General features: G+C 38.5%; 1 protein-coding gene across 2 annotated transcripts in view; it reads right to left on the bottom strand.

The window, feature by feature from the left end:
- LOC111145684 (spermatid perinuclear RNA binding protein) overlaps positions 1 to 15,870 on the bottom strand; it is a 138,887-nt gene that overhangs the window by 65,536 nt on the left and 57,481 nt on the right. For both annotated transcript variants that reach the window (XM_022500785.1, XM_022500784.1), the window contains exon 2: positions 848 to 1,016. In XM_022500785.1, the coding sequence (XP_022356493.1) occupies positions 848 to 850 (3 nt within the window). In that variant the 5' untranslated portion in view covers positions 851 to 1,016. The remainder of the gene's footprint in view (positions 1 to 847; positions 1,017 to 15,870) is intronic.

Raw genomic sequence — 15,870 nt, forward strand, 5'->3', positions numbered from 1 at the left:
CTTAGAACAAATTTTTTAAAAAATCAACTAACACTTAAAGAAATACCATCAGACTTGCTAAACAACATATTTCAAACATACTGATGATTAATATTTTTGCGCTTTTTCTCCCACTTATAACATCTTTTTTAAGTCTTTTCTCACTTATACTTAGGGAAAAAATTCACACAACATCCTCCAGAACCAAAATACTAGAAGAAAAAAAATCAACACATTTTACCAGCTGAAACACTAGGCACCAGAGATTATGATCTCATCTAACATCTCATCTAATTTGAGTATGAACTTTCCACAAAAAAGCAAGATTTACTTGAGGTTAGGTTCAGTGCCCCCCAATATACTAAACACTTGACCCTGTTATTTTAAAAGCATGTGGAAAAGGTAACTTTTTGAGTTCAATACTCGAACATTTCATAAAATTCTGCACCATCCATATCACTCATTAAAGCATTAATTCAAGATTTCTTATGTCCACGGGAAAAAACTGAACTTCGGATAGAAGACTAGAGAAAAATTATACAATTTCAAGTTCAAGGTCACCTAAGCCATCCTTCTATCAGTTTGCTAATGTCAGTTTTATTAGAAACTATTATTTATGAGCCTTCCCTCCTTTGTATTTAATAATTTATGGCCTGAGGGCTCATGGGGCTTCATCTTGTGGTTTAAAGGGCTCATAATAAATCTGAACTCATTGGCTTTGCTTAAATAGTAGAGTGCCATCTTTATCTGACACACCAGAGCCAAAAATTAACACCATTGTCTTTCACTTGCCTTCACTATTAAATTTCCAATTTTAAACTACTGGAATCTTTTATAAATAAATGAAGGAAACAGAAATAATACCTACCATGGTTTTCTATAGCGTTTTAGCTTCTTTTTCCAATCCTTTCCCCACTTTCTTGTCGTCTTCACTAGACACTGTTTTGTGTGACAGTACCTCCTCATAAGCCTGAGTCCCCTGGCAACTCGGAGTCAATATGGCAAAGATGTTTGAAGACTTATTCTCTAGAATACACCTGCAAGAGAAAAAGAAAAACTTTTCAAAAATGATTATTTACAATTAGCTTCATATCTGAGTGTGGAGCCCATAAACATGTTATTGACTAAAAAGAAATATCTTGGAGCACCTGAGTGGCTTTGTTGCTCGCCTTTGGCTCAGGTTATGATCCCAGGACCCTGGGATGGAGCTCAGCGGGAAGCCTGCTTCTCCCTCTCCCAATCCCTCTCCCTCTCCCTCTCCCCCCAACCCTCTCTTGCTATCTGTCAAATAAATTTTAAAAGTTAAAAAATTAAAAAAGAAATAATCTTTATAGAGAAAAATGACCTCATTTCAAACAAAAAAAGCTACCATATCTTTTGAAGGCCTGCGGCCAAGAGCCTAAGTGATATGGCCAAAAAAGTAACACTCCTGGTAGTCAAAATGTGGCAGCTGGCTGACTTGCATTCAATGAAATAAATAAATAGACACAGATTCAGCAAAGAAGTATTACCTGAAAAAGTAATACTACTATCCATGGCAACAACACTGCAGTTAACCATAAGATTTTCAATTAGAAATTGGCATTATCCAGACCTATCCAAAGAGCAGATAATATACCTGAAAATACACCACCATTGACTGAGACCATGAAGCTTTTCCACTTGATATTGCCAGTATATGCTGGCACAATGTTTCCTCCTTAATCATTTTTAGGCCTAAAATTTAGAATGCTTTTTTGGCTCTGTTCCCCCAACTCCTAAGAGACCCTGCCTCCTGACTTCAACCTGTAAGTGCTGTTATCACAAACTCCTGAATCTTCACTAGATCCTGACTTCATTACCCATGGATGACTCTCACCAAAGTCCCACTGTGTATATCTGCTCAGAGGTCTATCACTATTCTATTACCCTTTTACTCCAACTTTATGAAGTTTTATTCCAGGTAGGATAAAAGGAAACTCTTCTGAGCACTGATGAAATCCTTATAAAATTATAAGCCAAGATGTTAAAAAACAAACAAAAGTAGACAGCAACCATCCAATGAGAATACATGCTTAGCTGCGTGGCTATCAGAAGTTATTTACACACCATAGTATGTATAAACTCACACACACACACACAAAAAAAAATAGCTTCCTCGGGCGCCTGGGTGGTTAAGCAACTGCTGTCAGCTCAGGTCATGATCCCGGAGTTCCGGGATCGAGTCTTGCATCGGGCTCCTAGTTCTGCAGGGAGTGGGCTTCTCCCTCTGACCTTCTTCCCTTTCATACTCTCTCTCACTGTCTATCAAATAAATAAATAAAATCTTTGAAAAAAAAAAAGTAGCTTCCTCTTCATCTCAATATCTTTCCTTTAAATTTCCTTTAAATAAGGAAACCCCCTATACTTCTGTCTGTAAGTTTCCTAATACTACCAGCTGCTCTCTTAAAGAAAAAAATCCTTGGGGCACCTGGGTGGCACAGTCAGTTAAGCATCTGGGTCTTGGTTTCCACCAAGGTCATGATCTCACGGTTGGAAGATAGAGAGCCACTAAGACTCTCTCCCTGTGCCCCTCCCCCTCCCTGCTCACATGCTCTCTCTCTCTCTCAAATAAATAAATCTAAAAAAAAGTTGTTTAAGTCCTTTTTGAAAGTTTTTGAGTTTTTGAAACCAGGAAAGTTACATTTAAGGCTTCCCAATACAGCACATGAAAAAAGAGACCCACAAATGATACTCAGCTATGACCTCCATGCGAAACTACTCATATCCTGACATCAACTTCCCTGACTCTACAAAATCCACCTGAAATAAGCTAGCAAAACTTGATTAAAAAAAAAATCATGTAACTGAATTAATCAATCAGACTTACTTTATTATACATATCACACGAAGGTAGGGTGGGAACACAAACATGCTGCAATTCACAGGGTCTTTTCATACAACAAAGTCAAGAAACAATCTAATACATGATCCCATGGTAAGACACATCTCAAAGATCCTTTTGTATAAAGATCGTACTACACAAAGAAGTCTTCAGCATTTCCCATTCCCAACCCCACTTCACCATTCTAAGGGATTCAGCCATTCAATATCTAGCTGTGAATACAGCAGCCAAAAAAGACTGCTATGTGTTCATTTGAGAACTGGCAGCAAAGTTTATGTGCTTCACTCTGTAAAAAGGTAAAGCCAAAAATTCAGCTGTATTAACAAAGTAAATTGAAGGCAGGAAAGAGGGGTGCCTGGGTAGCTCTAATCAGTTAACTGCCTTTGGCTCAAATTATGATCCCAGGATCCTGGGATCCAGCCCCATGTCATGCTCCTTGCTTGGCGGGGAGTCTGCTTCTCCCTCTCTGTCCCTGCCCCTCAAATAAAATAAATAAAATTTTTAAAAGAAAGGAAAAGAGAAAGAAAAAGGGAAGAAGCTAAGAAAAAGTGGATGTAGTGGAGAAACTGTGGATCACCAATACCAAAATACAGCATTCTTCAGTCATTTAGCACAGAGAGAACCACTCTACACATAAATCAAGCAGCTCTGGGAACTTCAGAGTATTATAGTATAGTGCAATAATCCATGATAAAAGCAGTGTATCTCAAGATCACATTGTTCGTGCTATAAAAGCAACTTAGAAATCATCTGGCCCAACTTCATCCACCCTTCGATTTACAAATGAGCTAAAGAGATATTAAAGTCACACAACTAACCCAGGGACTCAGGCCTCTTGATCCAGAACCTAAGTTTCAGCCCAATGCTCTTCCCCTACTATATCAACCTGAGTGACAAAAAAAAAATTTTTTTTAATTATATTTGGTGTACTGTAAGCAGATAGAGAGAAACTGCAACACATTTTTAGAGTTTATCTTAAAAACAACAACAACAAAAACAAAAACAATAAAACCCGTTCACAGTAGATAAAATTCTGGCCTTGAAATTTAAAAAAAATTCAACTTTGCCATTTAATAGCTATGTGACTTTAGAAAGTTTTAAGACTCAGACAATCATTTAGTTTCTTTGGTTCTCAGTTTCTTTTATCTATGATATAAGGAAATGTTCCACTGCTAATTAATAGCTAGTATTTATGTAACTCATATTCTGTACCAGGCACTGTCCTAAAAGCTTTTCATACATTAACTCATTTAATCCTCACAATTTCAATTACTACCTCCATTCAACACATAAGGAAACTAGAGCATAAAGAAGTAATACAACCTAACTAAAAACACAAGACAGAAGTAGGCAGTAAAGCCAAGATTGTGGTTTTAGAGCCAAACAGGCCTAGATTCAAGCTCGAGCCTTGCCACTTTCATTTCTCTGAGTCACAGCTTTTTCATCTGGGCAATGGGGTAAATAGTATCTACTTCAAACTAAATGAAATATACCTGAAAGTTTCTGACAAAAAGTATACACTCAATAAATGACTTCAGAAGGGGGAAAAATCCCTGAAATAGCAAACAATATGTGCACCTTTAAAAACAGAGCCTAGGGGCACCTGGGTGGCTCAGTGGGTTAAAGCCTCTCTGCCTTCAGCTCAAGTCATAATCCCAGGGTCCTGGGATGGAGCCCCACATCGGGCTCTCTGCTCAGAGGGAAGCCTGCTTCCTCCTCTCTCTCTCTGCCTGCCTCTCTGCCTACTTGTGATCTCTGTCAAATAAATTAAAAAAAAAAAAAATCTTCAAAAAAACAGAGCCTAGAAAAATATTAGATGTGCTCTACTTATTAATAAATAAGAGTAGCTTTATGCAACAGGTAGAATGTAGGCACATATGTGAATGTGTAGCACTTTTTCAATCAAGCACTGCTTTTTCAATTAATGGATTTCTTTTTAACAGTTTTATGTTTATAGAAAAAACTGAGTGGAAAGTAGAGAAAATCATGTATACCCCTTCTCCCTACCACACGGTTTTTCCTACTATTAACATCTTACATCAGTGTGGTACATTGTTACAACTGATGAACAACTAAAGTCCAGTTTACATTAGGGTTCTGTGTTGTACACTCTGTGAGTTTTGACAAATGTATAATGACATGTATCCATCATTACAGAATTATACAGGACAGCTTCACTACCCTAAAAATTCCATGCTCCACCTACTCAACCCTCCCTCTTCCAAATATCATATAGTTAAAACCATACAGTACATAGTCTTTTCAGATTGGCCTTTTTTATTTAGCAATACACATTTAAGATTGCTCCATGACAATTCTTTTTATCACTGAATAGTATTCCAATGTCTGGATGCACCAGTTTATTCATCCACCCACTTTAAGACATCTTGGTTGCTTTCTAGTTTTAGTAATTATGAATAAAACTGCCAAAGATATTCATGTACAGGTTTTTGTGTAGATATAAGTTTTCAAGCTATTTGGGTAAATACCAAGGAACACAATAATGGGATCATGTGGTAAGACAATGTTTAATTTAGCTTTGTAAGAAACTTCCAGGAGCGCCTGCGTGGCTCAGTAAGTTTGGTGTTTGCCTTCAGCTCAGGTTGTGGTCTTGGGGTCCTGGGATCGGACCCCTAGTTGGGAATCACTGCTCAGTAGGGAGTCTGCTTCACCCTCTCTGATCCTCCCCCACTCATGCTTGCTCCCTTCTCTCTCTCTCTCAAATAAATAAACAAAATCTGGAAGGAAGGACAGAGGAAGGAAAGAAACTTCCAGACTCCTTCATCCAGCATGGCTGTACTATTTTACATTCCCACCAGCAATAAATGAGGTCCCTGTTGTACCACATCCTCATCAGTATTTGGTGTTGTCAAGATTTTGGATTTGAGCCATTCTAATAGCTATGTAGTAGTATCCCACTTTTGCTTAATTTGGAATTCCATGATAACATGATGTTGTGTATCTTTACATATACTTATTTGTCATCTGTATATCATCTTTGGTGAGGTGTCTGTTCAGATCTTCTACCCATTTTTTGATGGGGTTGTCTGTTTTCTTGGTGTTTAGTTTTAAGAGTTCTTATATATTCTGGTAGCAATCCTTTGTCAGATATGTGTTTTGCAAAAATTTTCTCCCTGTGACTTCTCTTTTCATCATCTTAACAGTGTCTTTCATTGAGCAGAAGTTTTTAATTGTATGAAGTCCAACTTATCAACTTTTTCTTCCATGGGTCATCCTCTTAGTGGTGGTATCTTTGTTTTAATTGACCTTAAAGGTGAAAGGCTTTTATAGGTCAGACCACCCAGCCCACAAAGCTAGGTTTTTATAGATATGAATATTAGACCCTTTTCCTAAAAGCAAACCTCAAAACTGAAGAATGACTATGCTCTCTATATTTATACTATAAAACTAAGTCAAATATTTAGGCATTTTTCTGAAAAGCAATTAAGAGAAAATACTAAATATTAAGGCAAATAATTATTACAATACACTTACTTTCTTAAGAAATTCCAAGTAATATCTTGCAAAACACTATGATATAAAAACCCAGGAAATTACTTACTACTCTCAAAATAGTAGTGGAGTAGAAAACTTTATTTTTTGTTAATACTAATACATGTAACCTCTCCAAAGAGGCTATGTATAAATAAAATATCTGGGTTCTACTTCTTCATTATGAAACAATCACGTCTACTATATTAAAGACGGGCAAGATAAAATTAGAAAAAGACCTCACTGATACTCTAAGAATATTACTTTAAGATAAATTATATGAGATTTACGACCAAATACATACTAATTAATTGTCTATTGTGTACCTGGCACTATGGTTGGTAGTACAGGGAATAAAACAGGGGATGAATCAACTCAGGCACACAAAGGACAAATACTCCTTCCCAAAAACCCTTCAAATAAACTGTCTCTACATAGTGTCACGGAGTTTTTGTATAATATTCACATGAGAAGAACACAGAATTTCAGTATTTTCCTCTGGAAATTTCCTAAGGCACATAGGGGAAAGCTAAACTGAAAAACCTATAAATCACATACACTTACTCCAAAAATCTAGCTATTCATCCCTACCCCAAACACCCAGAAGAAGGAAAAGTTCAATCCCACCATATCATTTGAAGCCTTGCAATACTGGGATCAGGTCAAAAGGCCCTTTATCAATTAACAGTTAAACAAGAGTGATATTCCCATGGCTATAATCCTAACATAGAATGGGCTGTTGGAGCCAGCTAAAGTTGAACCAGAACACTTTCTGAATACATACTGTCTCTGAGCAAGATGGAAAAGATATTAGCAAGTAACCCATTGAAGGAAATGGTAATAAGGAAAATGTATTTCCTCACTGAAATAAATAGACACCAGTCCTTCCCAGTCCTTGACAGAATAGTTACGTGATAAAACTGTACCACCCTGTTAGATGGCCCATTTGGTTAAAGAACCAATAATTCAATTCATTTCAACAAGTCTTTACTGAGCACCTCTAATATCCAGCCACTATGATGCATCAGTGAACAAGACAGACAAAAATCCCCACCTTTGTTGTTTAAGAACAGAGAGGGAAAAACAATGAAGCCATAAATGCAAAAGTAAGTAAACAGTATATTAGAAGGCGTGAAGTGGTATGGAAAAGAAAGAGAAGAGGGGCAGTGAAAGTACCACTGAGGCAGTATTTGGAGAGGAATGCAATTTTACACAGATGGTCAGCCCTTACTGAGAAGATGACACCCAAGCAAAGAACTGATGAGGTAAGGGAGTTAGCCACACAGGTATCTGCAGAATGAGCATTCCTGGCAGGGGAATGAAGAATGTGCTTGGTGAAGTGGACGAACAAGGAGGCCAATGTGGCTGGATAGCAAGAGAAAGGTGAGGAGAAGAAGAAAAGGGTAGCAAGGGGGCACCTGGGTGGCTCAGTCAATTGAGCATCTGCCTTCAGCTAGGGTCATGATCCTGGGGTGCTGGGATCAAGTCCCACATCAGGCTCCCTGCTCAGCAGAAAGACTGCTTCTCTTTCCCTCCCTCTGCTACTCTCCCCCTACCCCGCCAGTTTGTGTGCCCATGCTCTCTCTTTCTCTCTCAAATAAATAAAAATCTTAAAAAAAAAAAAAAAAGAAAAGAAAAGAAAAAGGAAGGAAGGAAGGAAGGAAGGAAGGAAAAAAGAAAGAAAGAAAAAGAAAAGGGCAGCAAGGACAGAGGGGTGATAGTGAAGGGCCAGATTACTAAGGGCAGAGGTGAGCAAATTTTTTCTCTAAAGGACTAGATATTAAATAGCTTTTCAAGCCATGAGGTCATAACTACTCAACTCTGCTTTTATTGTACAAATGTAGCCATAGACAAGATGTGAACAAATGGGAGTGGATATATCCCAATAAAACTTTATTTAGAGGCACAGAAATCTTGATTTCATATAATGTTCACATCACAAAATAACAATTTTTTAATTTTTTTAAACTATTTTAAAACATAAAAACCATTCTTAAGCCTGCAGGTCATACAAAAACAGGCAGTGGGCCATATTTGGTTCATGGACCAAAGTCTGTCAACTCTTAATACTGGAGGTCTTTCCAGTCACTTTAAACACTGTGGCTTTCACTCTGAGTGAGATGGAGAGCCCTTGAAGGGTTTTAAGCAGAGAAGTGATAATATCAGACTCATATTTCTAAAAGGTCACTATGATTGCCATGTTGAAATATATAATAGAGAAGCCAAGAGTGGAAGGAAGGAGACCACTGGGAGGTTTAGTGATCAGATTATGTATATATTCTGAAAGGAAAGATGACAGGACTTTCCAACAAAATGGATGTGTGAATATGAGTAAGCTGAAAGCATCAGGACTAACTTCAAGGTTTTGGCTTGAGCAGATGAGTTAGGAAAGGTGAAAGGAGAGCAAGTTTGGGGGATTAAGATCAGGAATTCACCTCTGTACATGCTGAATTCCAGATACTGATATCTTAAGTAGGCAACTGGATATGAACCTATAGTTTAGAAGAGAGGTCTGGATTAGGATATACAGTTGGTATTTTTTGGCATAAAGCTAGCATACAAAGCCACAAGATCACCAAGGGAGTAGGTAAGTATACCAATGAATGGGAGAAAGCAGAAGAGGCACAACTACAGTCAGAGAAGGGATGGCCTAAGAGGTAGGAAGAAAATAAAATAAGACTGTGCTGTTCTGAAAGCCAAGTATAAACTTATAAATAAGGTAAGCTCCTTGAATTAAAAACAAGAAAAGGGACACAGCATGAGAATGGAAATCCTGAGTTCTGATCCTTGCTTTACTACCAAAGATGTTTCCAAATCAAATATACCTGTATTTTGAAATCTTATACACTACAATGTCTAGCTTTGCCATGTTTTACTATTTTTTAATAGATTTCATTTATTTATTTTGACAGAGAGAAAATGGGAGCACAAATGGGGAGGGGCACAGGCAGAAGGAGAAGCAGGCTCCCTGCTAAGCAAGGAGCCCCATGAGGGACTCCATCCCAGGACGGTGACCTGAGCCAAAAGCAGAAGCTTAACCAACTGAGCCACCTACGCACCTCATGTTTTACCATTTAGAGGAAATTTACCCTATCCTACACTATTCTCTCCCCACTCCAGCCCTTCTTTGGGGGAAACTTAACCTTGAGAATGTCAAGTTCCCCTTCAAAAACTTCAATGACTAATCATTACATAATCAACCAGCATTCCATTCATCCACTCTGTGTGGCACCAAGGTCCTCCATAATACAACACTAATGTAATCCTTTCCCTGTCCTTCCTCTCATCGCTATAGTTCCAGCCAAAACGAGTATAATGACTCCTCCCCAGAACATCTTGCAATGCACTACTACTAAGTTTTATTTAAAATTTTTTAAACTTTAGGGCGCCTGGGAGGGTTAGTGGGTTAAGCCTCTGCCTTCGGCTCAGGTCATGATCTCAGGGTCCTGGGATCAAGGCCCGAATCAGGCTCTCTGTTAAGCTGGGAGCCTGCTTCCCCCTCTTTCTCTGCCTGCCTCTCTGCCTACTTGTGATCTGTCAAATAAATAAATAAAACTTTAAAAAAAAATTTTTAATTTACTTATATAGAGTGTGTGTGTGTGTGTGTGTGTGTGTGCATGCGCACATACAAGCAGGGGGAGGGGCAGAGGGAGAAGGAGAAGCAGGCTCCCCACTGAGCAGGGAGCCTGATGTGGGGCTTGATCCCAGGACCCCAGGATCATGACCTGAGCCAAAGGCAGACACTTAACCTATTGAGCCACCCAGGCGCCCCTACTGCTAAGCTTTAAAATTAAACCTTTCCCTTACTTGGACTATAACCTCTACGCCACCATGATCTGTCATTATTCTATCCATTAACTGTCCATCTCAAATCTACCTCTCCATGAAGCTTTACCTAGTACTTGAGATCGATATAATTTCTTCCTTCTTTAAGCCATCCAGCATTTTTTCAACTTCCTACTAACAACACCTGGCTTCAGTTATTTTTATCATAAGCTCCTTAATGAAGTAACTTACTCTACCTCCACAGCACCGCCTACAATGACCTGCTCAGGGAGGCTCAATAAAAAACTGAATTCAATCCTTAAAGATTGCATTGCAGAATTCAAGAAGTTTCCATCTGAAAGGTCACCATCTCTTCCCATATATTTCCATGGCAGTCATCAATACAGTGACTTACAGGGAATTTCTGACTCTTCCTCCATAAACAGAAATTCCATTGTTTATTTGACTTATTTCACCCATCTTGGATTAATCCCTCAAACCCTCTCCCATTCCTTCAGGACTTTACCACTTAACTCACTCGAACACACTCACTTTCTACTCCTAGCATAATTCTTAGCAATTTCAGTAACAACAGAGATGATCTTTTTAAAATTCTGGGCTCTCCATTCCTTATATTCCTTTCCCCCAATGTTCTCATCTTCTTTCCTACTTTAGACACCCACTTCCCACCAAGGCTCCTAATCCCCTGGTCCAACCCACCTTTCACAATCCCCCACCCTTTTCACACCCTCACTCTGTCCTTATCTGACTGAAATTATACAATCCATCATCTGTCACTCATTTACACCAGCAACTCCCTCTGTTAACCCCTCCTGGCAAAATTCCAAACCTGCTTAAATCCAACCTTGGCTATGCCACACCAATAACCCTGGACAGCTGGATGTGACTGAGGGGAAAAAAAAAAAAAAAAATCACACAACTATGCTTATTGTTCTTTTTTCTAAATTCATGATCTTTCCTCAAAAGGCCCAACAATCAATAGTTCTCAAACAGTACTGCAACCTGGGGGATTTGAAAATGTGAGGCAGAGTTTCCTGGTTGTCATAATGACTAGTGAGTAATCCTAGCATTTGGTATCCCAGGATGCTAAACATCCTTCAATGTCCAAGAAGCTCCATTGGTGGGGAGGTGGGGAGTGTGGCAGAAATTCAGGAGCACCTGGGTAGCTCTGTGGGTTAAGCACCTCACTTCAGCTCAGGTCATGATCTCAGGGTCCTTGGATCAAGCCCCGTGTCAGCCCCATGTCAGCCCTTGCCAGGCTTGTCCCTTTCCCTCTGCCCTTCCTGCGCTCATGCACATAAGCTATCTCTCTCAAATAAAGTCTTTTTAAAAAAGAGAGAGAGAAAGAAGAAAGCATTCACTTTCTTAACGATTATTTTACACCTTGTCTTTTTTCAAACACCTATGCCTCCATCCCATAGCCTCACAATTGACTGCTCATCCTGATTTCTATTTCATTCAAAATACCAACCCTCTGCATCTTTTCCCACATATTCTTCCTCCTTTTCACTATGAATGAATTGTTCCTATTCCTATTTATGGACAGCACTGAACTCAAACCCTACTAAATCCCATCCCCTTTTGCCTACTCAAGAATATGACTCCAGTAATCACTCCCTTTGCACGCTCTCTCTCTCTCTTGCATAACTTTCCGTAACCTCTAGCTCCCCATCCCTAATTTTCTGCCCCTTTTAGAGCATAACTCTTTGAGTTTACATTTTTGGTTTCCATTTCCTCTCCTCCCATTTTCTTAAATTCACCCCCATCAGCCTCTCACCCCAATGCTCTACTGGAACAGCTCCTGTCAAAGTCTCCTAAGACTCCCATGATGTTTAAATACTGTGAACAATTCTCAGTCCTCACTTTAGTTGACCTCTCTCACTAACAGGTGACACAGTTGACTGCTCCCTACTTGAAACATTTTACTTCCCTTGGCATCCATCCAGAACTCCACTCTTCGTTCTATTCCTACTTCATAAATTACTCTGCTGGCTCCTTTCTTTCTTATCTTCAGAGCCTCTAAATGCAGGAATGCCTCGGACTCAGCCCTCACGCTGAATCCCTTCACCATTGTACATGTACTCACTTGACAATCTCACTCAGGCTTGAGGCTTTAAATACCATCTATACACCAAGGACCACCAAATTTGTATCACCTTCAATTCCAGATTCACACTCAAATACGTAATGAAGGATATTTAATAAACATCTTAAAATGTGTCCCGCCCCCCCAAAAAACTTTGTTCCTTCCAGTGTTCCCTCACTCAAGAAAAGGCAACTACTCCTTTTCTCCAATAGCTTATGACAAAAAGTCATCCTTGACAGCTCTCTTCCAATCATAACCCACATCTACTCCATCACCAAATCTTTCACCTTTACTCTGTTCTCTTTACCTAGAACAATAGCATCCAGAGTGTTCTTTTTAAAATTTAAATTAGGTAATGTTATTCTTTTTTTTAAGTTTTTATTTAAATTCTGTTAACATATAGTGTAATATCAGTTTCAGGAGTAGAATTTAGTGATTCATCACTTACATACAACACCCAATGCTCATGACAAGTGCCTTCCTTAATGCCCATCACCCACATAGCCCATTCCCCAACAAACTCCCCTCCAGCAACCCTCAGTTTGTTCTCTGTAGTTTTAAGAGTCTTTTACAGTTTGCATCCCTCTCTCTTTTTTTCCCCTTTCCCTTATGTTCATCTCTTTTGTTTCTTAAATTCCACATAGGAATGAAATCCTATGGTATTTGTCTTCCTCTTACTGACTTATCTCGCTTAGCATAATACACTCTCGCTCCATTCACATCATTGCAAATGGCAAGATTTCATTCTTTTTGATGGTTGAGTAATACTTCTGTGTGTTTGTGTACCACATCTTCTTTTCCATTCATCAGTCGATGGACATTTGATGATGAACTCTTTCCATAATTCGGTTATTGTTGAGAGGTCATGTCAATTCTTTGCTCAAACCCCTCCAAAAGTTTCTGGTCTCCTAGTAAACACCTCATATAATGGCCTATAAATCAATCTGATTACCCCTAACTTCTTGGCCACATACCCCACTGCTCCCCTCTTCACTGTGTTCTATCCATAGTGGTATCCTTGCTATTTCTCAAACAATTCACATCTTCCCCTCCTTGAAGCCTTTACATTTGCTATTTATTGTCACAGATACCCAAATACCTCCTTCCCCTACTTTTTCAGGTGTCTTCTCAAATGTCCTTATCATGACCCTATCCTTGATCATCTTATTTAAACTAGCAAGCCCTCCTCCAGCACATCTCTGACTTGTTTACATCTCCATAGGATTTACCACTGGCATGTTATCTTTGCTTAGTCTTTGTTTTGCACAGCTAGAACAATGTTTGGCACAAAAGAGAAATTCAAATGAATTTCACAAAATATTTTCTCATAAAGCATTACATTCAATGTTCACAACCCCCAGAAAAGTAGTAAAAAAATGGAATAAACAGTATACATTTTATAATCTTTTAAAATATGAAAGTACGAATACACAAAAATGTTAAATGATCTGTTTATGATCACACATCAGCAGAGCCATCCTTAGAACTGGGGTTGGCTGGGGCGCCTGGGTGGCTCAGTGGGTTTGGGCCGCTGCCTTCGGCTCGGGTCATGGTCTCGGGGTCCTGGGATCGGGTCCCGCATCGGGCTCTCTGCTCGGCGGGGAGCCTGCTTCCCTCTCTCTCTCTGCCTGCCTCTCTGTCTACTTGTGATCTCTGTTTGTCAAATAAATAAATAAAATCTTTAAAAAAAAAAAAAAAAGAACTGGGGTTGGGTCTCTAGCATCTTTTCCAATTCACATCACTGTGCCCATGAGTAAATCAAAGACCAGGTGTGTATTTAATTTTACACAGTGATCTCTAAAAGCTCAACCTGAAATCTAGTCCTTTATATCACAATCAAATATGAAGTAACACCTGAACTGTACATGACTCAGTAGTTATTTTCTTTTCACTAAAAGGCTCTGATAGAAGGCATCAGACTATCTTTGAAATTTACAGATCTTGTGACAATTTCAGTCAAAAGGAAAAAGCAGGAATGAATGTGCCAAGAAAGAGTTAAGTATTCAAGTATTCTCTGTCTTCCTGTGCCCACTGCAGCACACTTAACACTGAAGGGTAAACCAGCACCTTGGTAAACAAGCTTCAAAGGGTGTCTCTGGTTCTCAAAAGACTTTTTGTTGCCATTCTACAGAACAGAACATGGCAAAGAAACTGTATCTGGAGAGAATGGACATGATAATTTTTCTTAATTAGCTGTTTGCAAAACAACCTCAGAACCTGCAATCTAGTTATAAACAAGCAATAATGTTAAAAATCATGAATTTTAAAACAAATAGAAGTTACTCTTCACCTTGGCAAAACAAATAACTGGTTTTGACTCAAAAAATGCATAAATTCACTAAGTATTATGTCGATATAGAAAAATTTTTCATATATAACAGTACTAAATATTAAGAGTCAGATTAGACCCTTCAGTAATAAAATAATTTCCAGACTCTTGCCAACACTCATTCTCCTGTTTCTGGCATCCTCTGCCACAGTTGGAAACTGTGTATCTAGGTCAGAAAAGACAAGTAGCTTTTCAGAACAGCTCAATATCTTTGGCACAAGTGTTGATATTATAATTCAATCCTTTCACAAATTCCTTTAAAAATACACTATGATGTAAATCACAAGATTAGTACTTCACAGACAGTACAGTAGCCTAATATTTAAGAAAAGCCACTGGGAAAAAAAAACACATGCTAGATTTACAAAACTGATACAGGTCATGTGTTTGAGCTCCACTTTGGGGATACAGATTACTAAAAAATAAATAAGAAAACTTTAAAAAAATTGATAGAGGTAATGGACTAAATAAGTATACAAGGCAGCCAATACAATGTAATTAGTGTTAAGAGCAATGCGTTCAGGGTCAGAAGATCTGCCTTCTAATTCCAGCTCCGCTACAAATGAACTAGCCAATTTTGAACAAATCTCAACCTCTCCGAGCCTCAATTCTTTTGTTTATAAAGTAAAAGGGTTAGACTATACCCAGATCACTTTTTAGTACTGTGTTTATTTTGTTTACTTATTATTTTTAAAGATTTATTTATTTGACAGAGAGAGACACAAAGAGAGAGGGAACACAAGCAGGTGGAGTGGGAGAGGGAGAAGCAGGCTTCCTGCCAAGCAGGAAGCCTGATGCCTCTGATGCGGGGCCTCCATCCCAGGACCCTAGGATCATGACCTGATTCAGCAGAAGGCAGATGCCTAACAACTGAGCCACCCAGGTGCCCTTGGTACTATGTTTAAACATGATTCTGTAATAAATCAGAAATCTACAAGTACATTTTATAGGAGACATATTAAACTTAAACCTTGAAAGTATCTGGTTTTAAATGTAATATAAATACTGTAGATAAAACTAAAAACTTGATACCTTGGGAAATTTGAATACGGAATAATAACATTATAGAATTATCTCTAGAGGGCGATAATGGTATCGTATGAATTTCTCTTGGTGGGGATGTTGATAACTAATTTGAGAGATACACAGTATTTACAGATGATACTATTTGAAAATCCGAGGTTTTCTTTAAAATAATGTAGTTGGGGGGTTGCAGGATAGTGAAATAAGAATGGATTTATGTTGATAATTATTGCAAACTCATAGGGGTTCTCCATGGTTCACAGGCGCTCTCTCTACTTGTGTATGTTTAAATATTTCCATAAGAAGGTTTTA

Source organism: Enhydra lutris, unplaced genomic scaffold (genome assembly GCF_002288905.1).
Source record: "Enhydra lutris kenyoni isolate GAN:26980312 unplaced genomic scaffold, ASM228890v2 scaffoldscaffold13, whole genome shotgun sequence".
In the NCBI taxonomy this organism is placed as follows: Eukaryota; Metazoa; Chordata; class Mammalia; order Carnivora; family Mustelidae; genus Enhydra; species Enhydra lutris.